Source organism: Barbus barbus (genome assembly GCF_936440315.1).
Source record: "Barbus barbus genome assembly, chromosome: 7".
NCBI classification, from domain to species: domain Eukaryota; kingdom Metazoa; phylum Chordata; class Actinopteri; order Cypriniformes; family Cyprinidae; genus Barbus; species Barbus barbus.
In genome coordinates this window covers 31,088,640-31,109,899 of record NC_136735.1, presented here as the reverse complement: position 1 = coordinate 31,109,899, position 21,260 = coordinate 31,088,640, and the positions used below count along the sequence as shown (strand labels likewise).

General features: G+C 36.1%; 2 protein-coding genes across 4 annotated transcripts in view; both read left to right on the top strand.

Annotated features, from left to right (window-relative positions):
• Window positions 1-445: 445 nt before the first annotated feature.
• Window positions 446-11,410, top strand: iqce (IQ motif containing E). Of its 3 annotated transcripts, none has more exons than XM_079420478.1 (21): window positions 446-926; window positions 1,120-1,164; window positions 1,281-1,326; window positions 2,146-2,298; window positions 2,922-3,056; window positions 3,155-3,225; window positions 3,715-3,828; window positions 4,385-4,435; window positions 4,558-4,628; window positions 5,161-5,233; window positions 5,337-5,377; window positions 5,472-5,641; window positions 5,921-5,976; window positions 6,097-6,317; window positions 6,634-6,741; window positions 7,209-7,302; window positions 7,450-7,566; window positions 7,658-7,759; window positions 8,848-8,951; window positions 9,189-9,310; window positions 10,557-11,409. In XM_079420478.1, the coding sequence occupies exons 1-21, from the start codon at window positions 876-878 to the stop codon at window positions 10,673-10,675; spliced, it is 2,064 nt and encodes a 687-aa protein (XP_079276604.1). In that variant the 5' UTR covers window positions 446-875; the 3' UTR covers window positions 10,676-11,409. The 3 variants fall into 3 exon arrangements, with proteins under 3 accessions (XP_079276604.1, XP_079276603.1, XP_079276605.1); XM_079420477.1 differs by having other exon boundaries at window positions 477-926; window positions 10,554-11,410; XM_079420479.1 differs by having other exon boundaries at window positions 496-926; window positions 3,167-3,225; window positions 10,557-11,410.
• A 1,080-nt stretch (window positions 11,411-12,490) lies between these two features.
• LOC306872321 (protein tweety homolog 3-like) overlaps window positions 12,491-21,260 on the top strand; it is a 43,998-nt gene continuing 35,228 nt past the window's right edge. The window contains exons 1-3 of the mRNA XM_079420823.1: window positions 12,491-12,511; window positions 16,535-16,935; window positions 17,246-17,392. Coding sequence (XP_079276949.1) covers window positions 17,267-17,392 — 126 coding nt within the window. The 5' untranslated portion in view covers window positions 12,491-12,511; window positions 16,535-16,935; window positions 17,246-17,266. The remainder of the gene's footprint in view (window positions 12,512-16,534; window positions 16,936-17,245; window positions 17,393-21,260) is intronic.

Below are 21,260 nucleotides of genomic sequence, written 5' to 3'. Positions count from 1 at the left end.
AGTATAGAAGAAGTAAAACAAACAAACAAACAAACAGCTAAAACCAGCCTACGATCTTTGCCAAACATGGCCACTTCCTTAGCTGGTCAGGTTGGTTTAGCTGGTCAGGCTGGGAGACCAGCTAAAACCAACTACTTCCAGCTCAAACCAGCTAAGACCAGCCAACCAGCTTAGGCTGGTACAGCAGTTTTTAACAGCATATAACTCAGGCATTCTATCAATTATATTTGTAGTAAGACATTGATGCTTTCATGGCACACATACAGGCTAATGTATAAAATGTTAGATTTTTTTGAGTAGTTTCAAGTAGGCTACATTTGGACATAAGTGACACATAAAACGCCTATCTATCGAAAAAAGCAAAGATAGAAAGAAGTGGTATTTTAGGAATTCACAAACTGCGTAATTTGATTCAGTGAATGGAGCTGTCCTTCACCAAACATACAGTGTGCGCAAGCGTTGCGCAGAGCTGACGCACACGAGCACATTTCATTTGCTGACTATTGTCATGTTAAACATTTTCGGTTGCTAGACGACAATAATGCACCCGTGCAGCGACGAGAGACGCGAAACGACGCAGAGCAATATTATAGCGTTTACTCCGTAGCGTTTACACACAATATCTGCTGCTTTTCATACCGGCGACATCAGGAAACAGCTGCATCTTGGCAACTTCTTAAGACCCACTGCCCATGTCAATGCTCGTTTATGCTGTTTTATATTAGGATTAATACGACTCTTTGACATGAGAAAAATAATATTTCCTGCTGCATCATAACAGCCTACTCGGAGATTACAGGTCTTACCTCCATGAGAAAGTATTATGGTCCTCCTATTGTCTGTAAAAGGTGATAGTAAAATAAAAACAAGCTATAATGTCTGTAGCAGCTGGAGAACTTGTCACTGAAGAGGAGGTAGAGGATCTGGTGAGTACATTAACAGTTTTCATAGATGTTCTTTACTGTAACATTAACACAAATACCATACAATACCATGATTTTTGGAGATGTACTATGCCTTGGGATAACACGTCTTGCAGAAAGTTCATATGAATATAGTAATCATCATTTAGGGACATTTTTTTTCTATTAATGTATATATAATTTCTTTGTTTTCAAGGCAGAGGACAGCCTCTGTAGCAGCTATGTGTCCGACACTGAAAAGGTGAGATGGACATTTTTAAGCCGGCCTGTTTACTTGAATCTTTCATTCTTCAAGCTTTGAATCTTTGTGTGAAAAGGTACTATATCCATCTGTCTGATTGTTGGATTACTTTTTAGAAATCAAGAAAAAAGAAAGTTTCAGGCAGACCACCTCCTTCTCCTAGTAAGTTTAAGATTTAGAAGATCTATTGCATTTTCATGACTGCCACACATATGCTACCATCTTTTTCTGTGTATTACTGTATCCAGTGTTGGGGAAAGTTACTTTTAAAAGTAATGCATTACAGTGTTGCATTACTCCCTAAAAAGTAACTAATTGCATTACTTAGTTACTTTTTATGGAAAGCTTTACTTTTGCGTTACTTTTTATTATCTGGGCCTGGCTCATTTTTCTTTCTTCAGCAATACAAAAACTAATCACAAATGTTATGTTTATCTAAAGTCATTTTTGCGTTATAGTATGGCTGGATTATCGAAGGTTAGCGATTAATAAAATGGGATATTTATTTAACGTATTTAATTATTGCAGGTTTGTGTCATATTCTAAGTTTGCCTGTCACTGTTTTTATTCATTTTGAGAAATAATGAATCTGTTGTTGTGCAGGTGAGATAAGTAAATGCATGTTCACATTTATTTTTGAACTACAGTAACCATCATGTTTGCACAGTACACACAATGCATCTGCACTATAGGAACAGGAGAGCTGGGGAATAAAATGAAAATAACAAAGTAACTGGCGTTACTTATTTGAAAAAGTAACTCCGATATTTTCTAAAGTAATGTGTTACTTTACTAGTTACTTAAAAAAGTAATCTGATTACGTAACTTGTTACTTGTAATGCATTACCCCCAAAACTGACTATCAACACATCATAAAAATTGTAAAATTGGCAATTTATTTTAATTATGAAGTACTAATGCAACTATATACACTGCAAAAAAAATGCTTTTAAAATAATAAATAATTTTCTTTAAATAAAGGGTCACCGTACCTGAACAGTGCAAACTTGCATCTGAAGAGAGCTCCAGTAGCATCGTGGAGGACAGTGAAAGAGACACAGCTCCAAAACTATAAAACCTCCCCGGCTGGTACACCGAAGGACGTCTGGTTGCGCTTACAGGATGATGGACATGGTGAGTTCTGCATCTTACCATTTTAAATTATGTATCTTCTACTGAAAAGGATGTGGATAAGTTTACATTATAAGACCCAAACAAAGATCATATCTGCACAAGATTAAATTGCTGTTATGCTTCTCAGAAAAATGTATCTCGTTTTAAAGATATTTAAAAGTTACTTACTGGAAAACTAAAATAGCTGACTATCAAAGAAATCACATTCGAAGGTCGTAAACCTTTTGCTCTTAATATTGGATCGGTAACTGAGAAACACTAGCTCAGGATCAAAAGGCTGCGCTATATACATTTGAAAGACATGCAAATGTAATTTATTCCTATAAACGCCTATTGTTTCATATTTGAAAAATGAATTTCTAAGGCTTGCTGAAAAAACCTGTTGTATACAGTCGACAACCTGTACATGACTTCCATTCTCTCATTGGTAGTGCATGCTTTTTAGCAAGAAAAAGATGTAGTATAATTGTAAAAATCTTTTTTTGCTGTTAAATCTTTAATGATTTTTATAAAGTAAACATGAGAATAACTTTATATTGTTAGTAATATTTCAAGATGAACATTTACTGGACTGAAACAACTGAGGTTTACTTGATCAAAAAGTAAACATTTGCATATTTCAGGGACATTGTCAAAGTCTCCAAAAGGTGCGGATTACAGTGTCACACAGACCAGCATCTCAATGACCAGCACACCAGAATACTTGAAGGAGGCCTTAGGAATGAAAAAGCCAAAATATTCCCGCTCTGCATCCAACGGTGAGATAAAACTATCTATAGACATACACCTGAATTGTCCATATAACAGGTATTATTATTTTTATTTTTGTCACCATACAATTACAATTCTTTGTCAGGTTATGTTCCAGGGACCCCAGACTACAAAGATAAGGAGGAAATGTATGATGAAATAATTGATCTAAAAAAGGTGAAGTTCACCTCTCGCACACTCACTCACTGGCGTATGAGTGCATTTGAGGATGTGTTTTTAGAATTTTGATTACATCAGACAGCATGTTTTCAAAGAATTGGGCTTTATCTCAGTTGTCATACTATCTGTCCTATATGTATATCAGGGATTAGTGGTTAGGATTAGTGTGTCCCAAATCATAGTTTGTTAAAAATAGCATGACAAATGTTCCTGGATGGCCTGTTATTTTTGCTGGATTTTAGGAAATAAGTATCTAAACGAGTGTTTTGTTAATATTACCCACAATGCAAGTGGATGGGAATGGAAATGGAGGAAAAGGTTCTTAAGATGTATTTTAGTATTGTGTAATACTTGCAATAGTACTAGTACTAATAATAGTTTTGCAAATTCTGTCTGTTAAGATGTATGTGCTTCCCATTCTAGTATGTAGCTTTCATATATGAAGTAAGCACACTGAAATTTCATGTTTGCTCTCCATTTTCTCAGACCATCCAGTCCCAAAAGGCTGAATCAGACAAGATGAAAGCCAAGCTGCGGCGTCTTGAAGAAGAAAGCACTAAAAAAGACAGACAAATTGAACAGCTGTTGGATCCAGTGAAGGTGATGAGCAAACCTCAGCAAATCCAGCAGCAGAGATGAGCTGGAATAGTTGATATGAGTCATGACATCACCATATCGCAGAAATGAGTTGCTGATTGTGAATGTAGCCTGTTTCACATCACTTGCATAAACATCACTGTAGTGTAACTGCAAAAGCAGGCTGCCATTAAGCGGTCACACTTTGTAACTGAAAAGAATATGATTTCTTGAATTAAACTCTTGAATTTCTTGAATTACAGACTTTTAGATTGCTAAAAAAATATTACAGCATATTTCTTGAGCACCAAATCAGCATATTAGAATGATTTTTGAAGGATCATGTGACACTGAAGAAATCAGAAAAGTTATTTTCAGTTAAAATAATATTTTACAATATTACTGTTTTTTACAGTATTTTTTACTGTAGCCTTTGTGAGCATAAAAGACTTATTTCCAAAACACTTACTGACCTCAAAGGTTTGAATGTAGTGAAAATTAAAGGTGTTCTCTCAGAGCTTATTTCTCAAAAAAAAAAAAAGTTTAATGTGAAATAATTATTTTTGTGTTGATAATATAGGACCCAGAGTATGCTAGGGGTTTAGTGGACAGAAAGACTGATCCTAGATCGGTGAGTATGCCTTTATAAAAATCTCACACAACCTCACAATCACAATTGATCAGATCAATGATTCTTAATTTGATGAATGATGTAATATGAGAAATGTGTTTCTCTCTTTTTGAACACACCAGATCATTAACGGACTGAAACAGAGGGTTCTACGATTGGAGCAGCAGTGCAAAGAAAAAGAGAATGCCTTAAGGTCTGATGCTAAATGTCATTTATATTGTACTGTCATGCAATTAATCAGGTTATCGTGAATCAATACAGCGTGAATATACTTCACTTTAGCATAAGAGTTACAGGCTACGCAAGTCTAAAAATATCTTAATAGACATTAAAATTATTTAACGTGAAAATAACATTTCTAGTGCATTTAGTATTTTATATATATATATATATATATATATATAATATTTATGTTTATATGTATATATATATATATGTGTGTGTGTGTGTGTGTGTGTATATATATATATATATATATATATATATGTATGTCATAATTTGTTGACAAAATTGTTTGAAAATGTTTGAAAACTTTTTTTGTACTTTCAAATATTTGTTGCTTCCATTGAAGGCTTGATAACATCCTAATGACATTCTTGTAAAAATCATGAATTTTCTATTTAAATTTTTACTTAGTTTTCAGTTTTTATGTTGATAAAAACTAGATACTTCTGGACACCAGTGTATGATTAATTGTTTTTTGAAGAATGAATTTGCCATTACAGTCAGCTTCAGAGTGACCTCAAAACTACCAACATGCAGGAAATGAAGATCACTGTGGAAACCTATTTCGAAGAGGTATTATTTTATATAAAGCTGAATGTATTTTTTTAAAATTATTTATACATTTAAATTAATAATACATATTTAATTATAATACAAATATGTTTTCATTTTTTAGGTTCAAAGATTGCAAGCACTTTTAGAGTCAACTGAAAGAAGGTGCAAACACTGTTCATTTGAATTGTAATTTGATGGTCCCTTTGAGTTTGTGTTTTGATTTAGTCTTGCTCACACACTCTTTTTCTCTGTTCAGTTATAAAGCAGATAGCAAAAACATCAGGCGGCAGAACAAGACCCTTAGTGCAATGGTTCTGAAACTCACAAACACTGTTCAGCACCTGGAGAACGAGAACCAGGAACTCAAAAAAGAATTGACGCTGGAAGAGATGAAAATGATGGACAGCCCTGCGTGCCGAGCCAAGGGTACTTCAATTTACAAAAGCACATCTAAACTTAGATTTAGAACTGGAAACATTATTTCACCAAATGTCATTTACTACAGACAGCTGCTGAAAAATTCACAAATCAGCCTAAGATAGTTAGCTGGTCTTAGCTAGTCTCCTGACACGGCCAGTTTGGTGTTTAACTGGTTTAGCCAACCGGCCAGCTGGTCTTCTAGTTTAAATGTGCCAAAAAAAGGTTTAAGCAATTAGTATTTCCTGCACACAGGGCTAAATTCAGTCAATATTTTTATGTTTACAGGTTATATGGATTGGAGTAAACAGAGACTTGTGCGCCGAATCCTGGAGCTTGAAAAGGTTTTATATATATATATATATATAGTATATATATATGTTTACACACACATACATGCGTGTGTATATGTGTTACATTAAACATGTAGAATGTACATGTGAATGTATTTACTTGTTTTTCAGAGAGTTGAGCAGATGAAGAATCTTCAGATCACTAAAGTATCAGACTCACAGAAGAGCCCAGACAATAAAGGCACTGAGTCAGAATCGTCCAGTCAGAGTGATTCTGTCAACACAGAGATGAAGCCATCTGTGATTAAAGAGAATGATGTGCATTTGAGGGAAGCAGTTAAGAAGCTTGGAGAAGAGAAAAAGGAACTACAGGAAAAACTAACCCAGAGAGAGTGAGTGTATTAAAAATATCATATTCTTCAAAAAACATTCTAATATGCGGATTTGGTGCTCAAGAAATGTTTAATATTATATCCAATGTTATATTAAAAACATTTGTGCTGCTTAATATTTTTGTGGAAACTGTGATTTTTTTTTTTCAAGATTCTTTTATGAATAGGAAGATCAAAAGAACAGGGTTTATTTGAAATTAATTCTGAAATATTGCTCATATTTTCTTATTTCTGAATCATTTTGTTTTCTGAAATGAAATATTTCTGAAATATTTAAGAGCAATTCTGATTGAAAATATTGTTTATTTCTTATTAGCGAGGAGATAAAGCAGTTGTCTGCTGAGAAGGATAAGAGTCTGAAAGAGGTAGAAAACATGCTGAAGGAACAAATCAGAGAGAATGAGAGACTGATGCAAACACACAGGTTTGTAATATAAAAATAATGAAGGAATCATGAATTAAAACTAGTGTGGTGATGTTTTTGCTTATATTTGAAGATGCTTACATGAGTTCTCACATGACTGAATCTCTTATGTGATGATACTGTTATCAGACAAAACCAATTAAACCCTGCATTTGTGTTCCTTTAGAGAAAGTGTTTATTTTTGTTATTATTGGAACAGTTTAATCTATATTGAATAAAAAGCATTCTTTTATATCTGTAACATTTCTGTGACATTTTTATGAGTGAACAACCTTGGTTATATGAGCAGAAAAGAAAAGTCATTACAAAGGCATAGAAATGAATTACATTTTGATGAAAGATTATGAAAACTGACTTTCCTCCGTCTTTTTAGAATAACGTGCATTGATGAATCATGATAAATATGAACATGGAAATTTATAAAGAAAGTAAGTAAAGCCACTTTAGATACCATGTTTTATTTACAGGCAAGAGATGGGTGCACTGACCATAGAAATCAGCCGTTTAAAAGAGAAACTAGAGGAGGAGAGAAAACTCAGATTAGTACAAGACTCAAGTCAGGTAATACATTTAAACTCTTTTTTTTAAACAATGTACACACAGGTACATTTATAGATGTATAGATGGTATATCTATATATGAGTATAACCATATAGATGGCATCTAATGCATATGAAACTGTTGCAATCCATTTTTCTCATCTCACAGGTTCAGGACAGTTCTTTGTCATTAACACTCACAGAACCATTGTCGTCATCAGAAGTCGTGCAGAAAAACAGAGCAGCTAAGATCATCCAGACGCACTGGCGCTCACACCGAATACGGGTTGGTACAACACACTGCTATACTGTACACCCACGGTGAATGTAGATTATTTAATTTTATATCCTCCTTATTGTTCTATTCCTTCTCTTAGGATCTAGTTCTTTTACAGTCCTGTCTCAGAGGGCATCTGATCAGGCAGAGGCAGTTGGATGGACAGAGTCAAGCAGACCCAAGAACTATCCCTGCTGCCATGGTAACTATTTGTGGCCTTTTGATGGGCTGTTTTATTATACATAGTTCGTTTATGCATAATATGTTGTTACTGTACTTAAGTTTTTTTAAAGGGGTCATTGGATGCCCATTTTCCACAAATTGATATGATTCTTTAGGGTCTTAAGGAAAAGTCTGTAACATAATTTGGTTAAAATTTCTCAATGGTACTGTAAAAAAAAAAAAAAAAATCAAAATTTTTACCCTGTAAATCAGCTCTGTTTTCAGCAAGTAATTCTAGTCCATTTTGCTTTAAATGCTAATGAGCTTTGCTCACCCCGCCCCACCCCTCTCTTCCGTGGGGTGACGAGCAGACTGTAAACTTCAGCCGCAAAACTGGCTAACTTGCACGCTATTAGGAAAGGCGATTTGTAAAGATTCATAAAAACCCTTATACTCACTTCTTCTGTAGATGAAGCTGGATCACGAATGATTCACGCAAACATAGACGCATTTAGGCAGATCGGGATCGGTGCATTCCCTTCAAAAGCAAAAATAACATTAATCCTCTGCGTCTTCAGTGGCTCAGATGTAGGGAGTAAATGACGACTGCTATATTCATTACTACATCCAACAACAAAACACCTCAATCGCTTAATCGGAGACATCTTGTCTTCACCTGCACCGGAGTTGACACAATGGCAGACAGCTCTCAGCTCACTCAGGGCGGGTCTAAGGTAAGACGGCCGTGTCAATCAACTATCGTGGGAGCGGCCTGCGCAGAACTACGTCATTCTGACAGGAATCTCAGAACAGCCTGATTTGAGAAGATTAAAAAAAAAAACACTGGGTGGATTTTTAACCTTATAGGATGGATGTGTACACACACTTCCAACACACATTTATCTTCAAACCACTTGTAAAGTGAATTTTGCATCCGATGACCCCCTTTAAGAAATTAACTATTTCATTCAACAAGGATACATAAAATGTATCAAAAGTGACAGTAAATACATTTATAATGTTACTAAAGATTTCAGATAAAATCAAATAAACTTTCTATTAATCAAAGAATCATGAAATACGTATCATGGTTTCCACAAAAATATTCTCCTTAACTATGTGTTTCAGAGCCAATCAGGTGTGAACGCTCAGGCTGTACAGGAAGAGGAAGTGACTCTGCTGCAGTCTGTCTTCAGGGCTCATCACAAACGCAGCACTCTGACTATAGACAGGTGATATACTCTAGATAGTGTATACACTAAATTACCACATCGATACACACACTAGACAATTAATTATTTTTGCACATTTCAATATTTATATTATGTTTACAGTCAAAAATAAACCTTGCACAGTTGTTTGTTCTGGTTAGAGAATGCAAGTATGCAGTCACAACAGTTGGTTTGAATATGTTTGCATGCATGGCCTGGTGGTCACCTGACAACCATATGTTGACTTGGACATTGCAGAGCATCTGCAGTGACACAGTCTGCATCTTCCATACATCAGAAAAAGCCGTATCTCTCCACTCCTCCACTGCTGCCCAGAGGCTGCTCACAGGCCGTGTTTACTAACAAAATACAAACCTCAGGTAATTATTCATATATAATAATATGCTTTGTTCTTGCTGAAGAGATCGTTTTGAACTCATGCTGCTAATATTCCTGCTTGTTAATCTAGGAACAATAAGACTTTGTTGCTGGTTGTCAGCTTTAAAACCATTTGATGAACCAAAAACATTTTGTACATGCAGTGTCAGACGACACTGCATCACTCATCAGCATGAGTCTGTCATTGACATTACTAAATGGGCCCAAGAATACTTCCAGAAACCACTGTTGGTAAACACAATCCGCCGTGCCATCTGCAGATGCCAACTAAAGCTCTATCATGCAAAAAGGAAGCCATATGTGAACATGGTCCAGAAGCGCTGTCATGTCTTGTGGGCCAAGACTCATTTAAAATGGACTGTTTCAAAGTGGAAAAGTGTTCTATGGTCAGATGAGTCCAAATTGGACATTCTTATTGGAAATCATGGACGCTGTGTCCTCCGGCCTAAAGAGGAGGGAGACCTTCCAGGGTGTTATCAGCGTTCAATTCAAAAGCCAGCATCTCTGATGGTATGGGGGTGCATAAGTGCAGCTTGCATGTTTTGGAAGGCACTATGAATGCTGAAAGGTATATAAAAGTTTTAGAGTAACATATGCTCCCTCCAGATGACGGAATACAATAGAATACAATAAAACTAAAAATAAATAAAACAACTAAAAATATCATAAAATACCTAACTATATAATACTATTATTGTTAGAAATTACAACAATATAAAAATAGAAATATAATACATTTATACATTTTAAAATTTTAATTAAATCAATAAATAAACTATAATATCCTGGCCAGAGGAGAACTGGCCCCCTGACTGAGCCTGGTTTTTTTTCTCCATTCTGTCACAGAGGGAGTTTTGGTTCCTTGCCACTGTCGCCTCTGGCTTGCTCAGTTGGGGACACTTGATTTTTTAGCGATTATCGTCAATTTGATTTCACAGATACTATTTAAACTAAACTGAGCTAGACAATGACATCAATGAAATGAAATGCCTTTAACTGAAAATTGAGTGTTTAATCTTATTATTAAAGAATCAAAAAAGTCAAACAGGCGTGCACATCCCAACCACCCAGATGCTCCAAATGAATTTAATAACAGCAACGTTTCCACCCTCAGGTCTTCACCAGTATATCCTTTGAATAATCTCTAATAAACTACCTTTATGCATACAGTATAATCATTCATCTATTTCATGTACTAAAATCTATGATTTTTTTGGTTTTAAGCAGACCTGAAGATCCACCAACAGCAAGCAGCCAATGAAATTCCAAACACCGTCGATTCAGACGACTCTGATGACATCATTGTGTCTCCTTCAAAGCCGCTGAGAAAAAGAGAAAAATGCTGAAGTCCATGCTAATGGCTTGATTTAGCTTCTTTTTTACTATTTGGACCAATTTTTTCTCTCTTAACTAGGAACACGCACTATTACCTGAGCAACCTAAAAAAATGTAATTGACTATATATGGGCAATAATGACAATGTATAGAGAAGAACATGAATCATGGATGATGGATCATTATGGTTTTGTGATTTTCACACTTTATTATTCTGTGAAGATCTAATTTTTTGACTTCTAGGAACTAAGCCTTCAAATAAGGGACAAATTTCAGAAGATGTGTCTTCACACTCCAGAAGTGCCTTGTGTTGAATGATTATTTTTAATGAGGATCAGGGATTTAATATTCTTCATTTATTTTTCATTGTAGATCAATATACATATTACAAGAAGCAGGATATTGTATAAAGTATATTTAAGCCATTGTGTGCATTTAAGGTACACCTCTGATCGATACAAAAAGTACTGTAAATCTTCACAAATGTGGGTGATGTATGCTGTATAACTTTCAGATCGGAGAAAAAAAAAAGACAGTAAATACCGTTTCACTTAAATGTTGTCAGTGTTTTATGTTATTATAGATTTATCTGTATTGAACCAATAATCACACTGAAAACGTGATGCTGTTTTCCTTTTTTTTTTTAAATGTCTTAAAAATGATTTTGCTCAAAGAGCGTATTTTTTTGTGCCATTGTTCTGAAATTTGTGTTAGAATTTTCTTTATTAAAAACTTGTTTTCTCTGGTCTGTTGTCCTTTGTGCTAAAGTATGAAAATACCATTTCCTCATTTAGACTTACTGTCACGGTGCACACAGCAAGGATGAACTCAAAATAATAGTCTTTAATTTAAACAAGGCAAGGTAGACAGACAGGAACACCAGTGAGTAACAAGTAGACCAGAGGACACAAACTTGAACAGACAGGAACTTAAATACACAGGTTAATGACTAAAACACAGCTGAACAGAATTAACTAATAATCACACTAAACAAGGACAGGAAACAAACCAAATATGGACACGAGGCGGGACCACATGACACACCACAGAGGACTGACAGTATCTAAAAAAGGAAAACTAATTATTAATTTAATATTTTTAACCAATTAATATACATTTCTTCTCCACTCTGATGTACTGGATAATGGTTAAAGATAATTATTTTTTATGCACAATTTCTACCTGATATTTTACAGCTTGACAAATAGATAAAATGTATATTAATTTTAAACATGCACACGGAGTTGAAAGATTTTAATTAAAAAAGAAAACAGCGTTTAAGCCCATGCTAGAGGTCTTGACCTTGTCAACGATATATTTAAACATTTTTAACTGTATACATTTTGTCTAATTTATTATTATTATTTCTGATTCAAAAATATATAACTCCATTTGGAGATTAAATATGAGGTATAAGGTTAAGAGGGTTGCAATTAAAAAAAAAAAATCACAAAAATAACTCATGAATATTTTCTGAAGGTCAAGCATCTTGCAGATTTTTGCAATTTGTTTAAAATATATAGAATTTTGCAATTAAAAAAATTACCAATCACAATTAAGTATGCAAATAAATCCAAGAAGGAGGACCAATCGGATCAAATTATTATGCATAATTACAAAGTAAAGTATAACGCATTTTAAAAACGTTTATAATATACCTATATGTAGTAAAAATTTAAGTATACAGTAGAATTAAAGCAACTAAATTGGTAAAAAGCAGGAAAACTGCAAAAAAAAAAAAAAAAGTGTAGAAGTACAATAAAAAAAGCCATGACTTTAAGTTGCGTCATTTGGCCACTAGAGGTCAGTAAATATATCAATCCAATAGTGTATCGAAATACATGGCCGTGGATCAGTGCTCGAATTGAATCAAGTCTTATGGGGGGTCCCCACCATCAGACTTTTTTTTTTGGTGGGGGTGGGGGTTAGTCTCGCAATATACAATTTATACAAAATAAACAATATATTTGATCATAATATGCATAACTATATACTATTTAATGTTGCATAACAAAGAGAGATAAGCTACTATTCTTCTTTTAATGGCTTACTCCAAGTAGCTAATACTGGATTTCGAGGGTGACAAATCAGCAGACCCAAAAGGGCAACTATGGCAAATATACCAGGGGACTACATTTAAGGCACTTGAAGATCCGTAAAAGCATGTGACATAAAAATACATTGAAATTTCTCAAAAACTGTAGAAAATATTCAGATGGCTTTCAGACACACTGAATGGTATTCAAATTCAGCAGTGGCACAGGAATAATTATTTCATAATGTTTCAGAAAGCAGTGATAAAGGAGCAGTCAGTAACTTCAAATGGACCTTTTTATTACTTAAACAGTAGCAAAAGGATACTATAGAGATGAGATTAAGTATTATTCAAAGAGTGCAAGACAACTGGGCAAACAGGATATAGTCTTTATAATAGTTTATAAGTTTAGCATGTCCAGGAGATTCTCAAAAGTCAACTCATTTATCCATAACAGCTCTCAATGTAATTTCAGGAACCAGTGGGTGAAGACATAAACCAATATACAGGTGCATCTCAATAAATTAGAATGTCGTGGAAAACTTCATTTATTTCAGTAATTCAACTCAAATTGTGAAACTCGTGTATTAAATAAATTCAATGCACACAGACTGAAGTAGTTTAAGTCTTTGGTTCTTTTAATTGTGATGATTTAGGCTCACATTTAACAAAAACCCACCAATTCACTCTCAACAAATTAGAATACTTCATAAGACCAATAAAAAAAAGTTTTAGTGAATTGTTGGCCTTCTGGAAAGTATGTTCATTTACTGTATATGTACTCAATACTTGGTAGGGACTCCTTTTGCTTTAATTACTGACTCAAGTCGGCGTGGCATGGAGGTGATCAGTTTGTGGCACTGCTGAGGTGGTATTGGAAGCCCAGGTTGCTTTGATAGCGGCCTTCAGGTCATCTGCATTAGATTCTCTATGGGGTTCAGGTCTGGTGAGTTTGCTGGCCAGTTAAGCACACCAACACCATGGTCATTTAACCAACTTTTGGTGCTTTTGGCAGTGTGGGCAGGTGACAAATCCTGCTGGAAAATGAAACCAGAATCTTTAAAAAGCTGGTCAGCAGAAAGAAGCATGAAGTGCTCCAAAATTTCTTGGTAAACAGGTGCAGTGACTTTGGTTTTCAAAAAACACAATGGACCAACACCAGCAGATGACATGGCACCCCAAATCATCACAGACTGTGGAAACTTAACACTGGACTTCATGCAACTTGGGCTATGAGCTTCTCCACCCTTCCTCCCGACTCTAGGACCTTGGTTTCCAAATACAAAACTTGCTCTCATCTGAAAAGAAGACTTTGGACCACTGGGCAACAGTCCAGTTCTTCTCCTTTGCCCAGGTAAGACGCCTCTGACGTTGTCTGTGGTTCAGGAGTGGCTTAACAAGAGGAATATGACAACTGTAGCCAAATTGCTTGACACATCTGTGTGTGGTGGCTCTTAATGCCTTGACCCCAGCCTCAGTCCATTCCTTGTGAAGTTCACCCAAATTCTTGAATCGATTTTGCTTGACAATCCTCATAAGGCTGCGGTTCTCTCGGTTGGTTGTGCATCTTTTTCTTCCACTCAACTTTCTGTTAACATGCTTGGAACAGCCAGCTTCTTTGGCAATGAATGTTTGTGGGTTACCCTCCTTGTGAAGGGTGTCAATGATTGTCTTCTGGACAACTGTCAGATCAGCAGTCTTCCCCATGATTGTGTAGCCTAGTGAACCAAACTGAGAGACCATTTTGAAGGCTCAGGAAACCTTTGCAGGTGTTTTGAGTTGATTAGCTGATTGGCATGTCACCATATTCTAATTTGTTGAGAGTGAATTGGTGGGTTTTTGTTAAATGTGAGACTAAATCACAATTAAAAGAACCAAAGACTTAAACTACTTCAGTCTGTGTGCACTGAATTTATTTAATACACGAGTTTCACAATTTGAGTTGAATAACTGAAATAAATGAACTTTTCCACGACATTCTAATTTATTGAGATGCACCTGTATATATTCAAGAGTTTTTATTTGTCACATACACAATTATACCGAGTATATCCAGCAGTGAAATGTAGCATATATATTTATTTATTTGTATTTTTTTAAAGTAAAAACATTAATATTGTGAGAATGTGAAACAGCTGTTTTCTATATTTTTCTATTTTCACATCATGATCCTGATCCTTCAGAAATCATTTTAATATGCTGATTTGCTGCTCAAACATTTATTATTATTATCAATGTTGAAACCAGTTGTGTACAAATGGTTTTCAGGATTCTTTGATGAGTAGAAAGTTCAAAAGAACAGCATTTATCTTAAATATTATCTTTTGTAACATTTTAAATCTTTACTGTCACTTTTGATCAATTTATGCATCCTTTCTGAATAAAAGTATTAATTTCTTTAATTTATTTCCACCCAAAACCCCCAAACTTTTGAACGATAGTGTATAATGTTACAAATTATATCTATTTCAGATAAATGTTGTTCTTTTTGAACTTTCTATTCATCACAGAATCCAGAAAAATATAACTGTTTTCAACATTGATAATAATAATGAGAAATGTTTCTTGAGCAGCAAATCAGCATATTAGAATGATTTCTGAAGATCATGTGTGTTACGTTCCCTTTTATTCTAGGGGTGACGGGGAAGTAGCATATACCATTAAAGGTGTATGAAAGCGTAAGAGAGAGAGAGTGTTGGCTTTATCTGCAATCACAGCACTCACACACAAGGAAACTCTTCAAGAATTCATTTACAAAGTAGTGTCTCTAGTACAGCAGTAAAAAAAAAAAAACAGAAGTAAACAGTACAGGCACTGAAGACTGGAGTAATGATGCTGAAAATTGTTTACTATTGTATTATTATTATTTTAAATTGTAATAATATTTCATGATATTAGTGTTTTTACTGTATGTTGGATCAAATCAATGGAGGCTTGGTGAACAGAAATGACTTTTGAACAGTAGTGTACGTTCAACGATTTCAGTGCAGTTTACATAGTTACGTCCAGTAGGTGGCGGCGTGGACTGTTATGAGGGAGTCTGTCAGTCAGCAGACTATTCAACCATTTCTGTCCAAAAGTCTGCTTTATTCAGGAACTTACTATGGCTATCAATATGTCAATCATAGCTATTTCAAGAGTGAATCCCGCATTTATATGCCGATGTAATTCCCGAAACTTTGCAGCGTGTATGTGGCCGTTGGTCTTAGCAGCATGAAAAACAAGTTTTATACAATTCTGAATGGATTATATATAACGTTAGCACAGAAACCGCACAACGAGCACTCCCTTTATAATTACTAAAAAGCTGTCACTCATCTTCATCGAGATCTATAGCACCCCAGAACCAGGCCTAATAATAATTTATGCAAGGAATACAAAAGACATGGAGTTGATAAATATAGTGGAAAGATATAGAGAGAAAATTACCCCTCAAAAAAGTCAGTAAGAAGCTTCCTCTTCCCGACTGCGAGTGGAGGTTTGTTATTCTGCATTTTTTTAGCTGAAGTTAGCTTGATGGAGCGGCGCCAATCAAGCAGTCATGTCAACGATGTCCTGCGCTTAGCGGTCTTTAGATGTGGGGCGGGGCGTTTAAAATTTAAAGAGACATGACAACTAGCCCATAAACAAACTTAATATAAATTATTGTAAATAATTCACGAAATTTAATTTACCATATCCATTGCTTGAATTTAATCACATTTGTCATTATTATTTTTACAAAAATAAGAATGTCTGAGGGACCCCCTTAAGTCTATTTTTTACTTCTTATGGGGGGTCCCTAATGCCTTATGGGGGGTCCCGGATCCCCCCAGCCCCCCTTCAATTCGAGCAGTGCCGTGGATGATTGACAATCATGCCCGTGTCTTACTGTAGGCTGCTCACAGATCACTAGTTCATCCTCGTAATGCGTGATACTATTATGCATCTCAATTCTAACGCGACAGAAATGCACAAGCGCTAATCACGCGCGTCTCCTGGAAGAAAGCGGCGCGGGACCACCTTAAAACAAACGCGGCAATGGACATCAAAGGCGTTTAAAGCTCTCCCTTCAGCTCCAGTGTATCGCTGGATAACATGCAGACGGCAGTGACGCAAGGGCTGCGTTGGACAAGCGACTGCTGAGCACAAGAGAAACCTGCAGCTGCTGTCGGTTCTCGTCCAAACCATCGAAGGACTGGACAGGAGCTATTTGTCTCAGGTTTTCGCTGGAACTATGGTTTAGGCTGATAACGGGTAAGGATGGGTTCTTCATAGCAAAAGCCTGCATGAACGGATTGCAGTTTCAGTCCTAGTATATAAACAATGCATTTCAATTATTAGATTTAAAACATATATACGATCTGAGTAGATGTGGCTAAATATGTGTGTTGGCCACGAATTCTGTCTGTTTGTTTGCTTGAGGGGCTTTGGTGCAGATTTTAACCCCTGCTTCACTGGAAGCAGCGAGTAAAGAGACACTTTAAAGGCATTTGATGCAATGCGACGTGATGAAGCAGCTCAAGTCTGGAATTGGCTGCTGAATACATCATTGTGTCTTTTCCAGTCCCAGATCTGCGTGAACACTATGGCTGCTGTGGTCAACTATTCTCCGCCGTGGTGGGTTAACCTTTTCCATCGCCTCCCGCACTTCAACCTACAGTTTCAGCTGACCAGCAGCGATTTCCGCCCGGAGGACTCGGAATATCAGAAGGTAGGTCGAGTTCAAGTGCTACATGATTAGGAAAAACCGAGATCTGTGTGTGCGCGCGGAGCGGCAACATCAAAGGATGTTCTCGGGCATGACGTCACCCTATCGAGGCTTTTACTGCAGTGTGACAACTAGTTAAGGTTTCGAGGTACTAGTTGGCATTCCGACTGTCACATATTCCATTTATGCATTGATGATTATAAATAACAAACACAAAATGTGTGGAACTTATGATAATGCAATGGTGAAAATGTCCTAGAATAGCCAATTATAATGCAGCAGTCAGACAGTATTTGACCCAGTAGCTTGATTTGCACTAATCAGCCTGAACTTTATGCCTAAGAGTGGCATTGATTTGTAATCAGTTTTAAGGACTTCACCGTCTTACCCAGCTCCTCATGTTGCACAGGAGAACAAACTGTCCAATCAGTGAGCAGTTACTGTCCAGAAATGATGTTATGCTTAGGAGCCTTGTGGAGATGGTCAGGTTTGTGTATTTACCCACCCACCCACAGAGATGGATATCAACACCCTGTAGGATACATTATGTGCCTTTGCATATATAATGCATTTCTACATGCATATGCAACATTTGGTTATATCTATAATGCAGAGGCATCCAGGATTGCTGTTGTATCTCAGTTGCAGCATCATTAAAGGAATGCTGCCAAAAATTGGAAAAGCAGCCTGTCTGTTACTATGGTTCTTGGTGTAAACATCCAATTAGATGTTTTAACATTGTCTAAGCTGATCTGCTCTGTGCATTGGTGTTGTGCAGCATGTCAGCATTGCATCATGGTGTCAAAATGGTATTACCATGCATATTAGTAGCATATTAATATGGAAATTATTCCATATTCGGTTGGGCAACTGTGGCTAAATAAATGTTCTGTTTTAAACCTTTTGATGATATTCTCTGTTTATGTGAATGCTCTAAAATTCCTTAAAATTGAGATTTTTATTTTATTTAATATTGGTTATTATTATTATTGTTAGATATTTTTAACCAACCATAATTTAAACCAAACAGCCATTTTTGTCAGATAGATTCAAAATGTATATTCAAATATAATATAATATGAGAGTGATGACTCAAATGAATCATTTGTGAATCATTTCATTGAATGATTCATAGAAATGAATTAAGCATATTAACTCTAATGCAAATTTTAGCCTACTGCTTACATTTAACAATCTTAACACTCATACCTGTGTGATGATAACAATACTAGTTTGATAAAACAGTATCTAGAAAACTTAATGGTCGAATAAAATGAACATTAAAATCATTGTAAAGTTGCTTAAGTTTATATTTTTAAAATTGTAATGAAACTGAAGTATTAACAGGGACTTACGTCACCAGAGAGAAGCCTGTCGTTTCACCAGAAGATCAGATTTATGACATTTTGATTAGAAAATACTAAGTCAAATGAAAACAATAAATCAATCAAAATTGTAAGCATAAATTGAAAAGCAAAAATACACATTTCAGAAATAGTGAATTTTAATTTCATGCAGACTTTAACCAAATAACCTTTTAATAATTTGTGAATATTCTGTACATCGCCCAGCCATGTTGATTGACTACCACGATATTACCATCTGACACCATTATTGTACCGTGGTGCTGCCACACTACGTATTTTAGTTGTTTTCACTGTTTTAAGAGTTGGACTTCTTTTAGACCGAAATGAAGGTCATGGAGGCACTTTTCAAGTTCATATGGCATTTATTGGGGGAAGTCGTGGCCTAATGGTTAGAGAGTCGGACTCGTAATCGAAAGGTTGCGAGTTCGAGCCCCCGGCCGGCAGGAATTGTAGGTGGGGGGAGTGAATGTACAGCGCTCTCTCCACCCTCAATACCACGACTGAGGTGCCCTTGAGCAAGGCACCGAACCCCCAACTGCTCCCCGGGCGCCGCAGCATGGCTGCCCACTGCTCCGGGTGTGTGTTCACGGTGTGTGTGTGTGTGTGCATTTGTTCACTACTCACTGCTGTGTGTGTGCACTTGGATGGGTTAAACGCAGAGCACCAATTTCGAGTATGGGTCACCATACTTGACAATACATCACGACTTTACTTTACTTTATATGGCTGTTTACTGTCCACTTCATAAAATTAGGCTTTTTGTCAAAGCAGCCTCTCTCCAGAGGACCAGTAGGAAATGGCATCCAGCTGCGTGAAATTGCAGCCATGGTTGCCTTTGCTCACTAGCTATAGCTGTCACTGACCACATCCAGAGCTCTCCAGCGCTGTATGGTAAAATGGCCAACAACAGTCACTTGTTTCCAAAAAAAGAAATCCACGATGAAAAGAAACTCAAGGCTGTGGTAATAGAAATTGATCTCCAAAGTTCCAACATTGTGGTGTGGAGAGATCAGATGAATGTAATTCAATACTGCAATGCATCGTCAATTTGTAAAGTTCCTTTAGAGACATCAGCTCATTAATCACAGCAGATTCGGTTGAATACGAATGCAAAAACTCTTGGCTTTCATTTTTTGCTGTGAATAGTTTTCCAAGGTCCAGATGTATTTTAAGCGATTGCATTGAACTCTGTGAAACCGGTGTGTTTGTGTGTCAGTAAGGCCTGGTTTATCTGGGATGCTTGGAGATGAGCTTGGCCTTGTTGGTTGGCTTGTTGGATCTGAGGTCACAGGAAAGCCACGGGGTATGTGAGGGTAAATCTGTATGAGATGAGGTCATGACAAGCCCTTGGGTCTGTCTGGTCTGGCAGAGCAGAAGGGAAGAGACTGAGGGAGGGAGAGGAGAGGAGAGGAAGAGGAGGGGGCTGGGCGTTGTTATTCTCTTTTTGATAAAAGATGAATGCATCCCTTTCTGTGGGCTTCTGTGAAAATGGGGTTTAATCCCTAATGTATCCCAGGGTGCTTCGCAGGCATCCTTTTGTCAAATAGACACATCGTCTTTATGCCAGTACCCCCTCGCTCTCATTCTCACACTCTCATGCATGCATGCTGGGACATACGGGGGTCTGCACTCGACACCGACACTACTATGCCAGTACAATGGCTTTAAATGCCTGTAAATATCTGCTGTGGTAGTTGATACACAGATCAATATATATTTTAAATATTACTGTCAAACAAGTAATCGTGATTAATCGCATCCGAAATAAAAGTTTTTGTTGACATAATATATGTGTGTGTACTGTGTTTATTTATTATGTATATAAATACACACACATGCACACATATTTAAGAAAAATGTTATGTTTGTAAAAATGCTGTTTATATATAAAATATAAATTATATAAACAAATATACATGCAAATATTTTCAAAATATATACTGTATATATATTTTTCAAAATAATTTAATTATTTATTAATTAGGCTTATTTTGTTTACTATGTTGAGAGTTGCTGAAATCGGGTTTGGTCTCGTACTGTATCGCGTATCTTGTCAGTGTGTGCACTTGCTTGGCCATTTTTAGTGATTAATAGGAAAGTGGGTTCAGCTGAATTGTAGTAGTGATTTTGTTAGATAGGTATAAAAAAGGTTATTATACCGCGGCAGCCCTCGTGTGAAGACCATCGACTCTACCGTGCGACTCCACCGGGCTAGGACACCGGCAAAGGATATAAGTATCGCTTTTTATTTAGAATTATTTTTTTTTCCCTTTATATGTTTACTATTGAAATGTTGTATGCTTTTGTCAATTTAATTTAATTTCTGTATTTTCTTAAATCTGTGTGTATAGAGTATTTACAGAGTGTTAACTTTTAGTTTTAGTTACTTTTTCTTATTTGTAAGTCGCTTTGGATAAAAGCGTCTGCTAAATGACTAAAAGTAAGTAAAAGTAATTATTTTTATTTTCTTATGCTCACCAAGGCTACATTTATTTGACCAAAAA

Bases quoted from the DNA above. Each gene is read 5' to 3' on its own strand.
- iqce (XM_079420477.1), top strand. From the start codon at position 876: ATGTCTGTAGCAGCTGGAGAACTTGTCACTGAAGAGGAGGTAGAGGAT. The intron at 2,299-2,921 runs GTGAGTTCTGCA...TGCATATTTCAG, and splicing joins CTTACAGGATGATGGACATG to GGACATTGTCAAAGTCTCCA. The intron at 3,057-3,154 runs GTGAGATAAAAC...ATTCTTTGTCAG, and splicing joins TTCCCGCTCTGCATCCAACG to GTTATGTTCCAGGGACCCCA.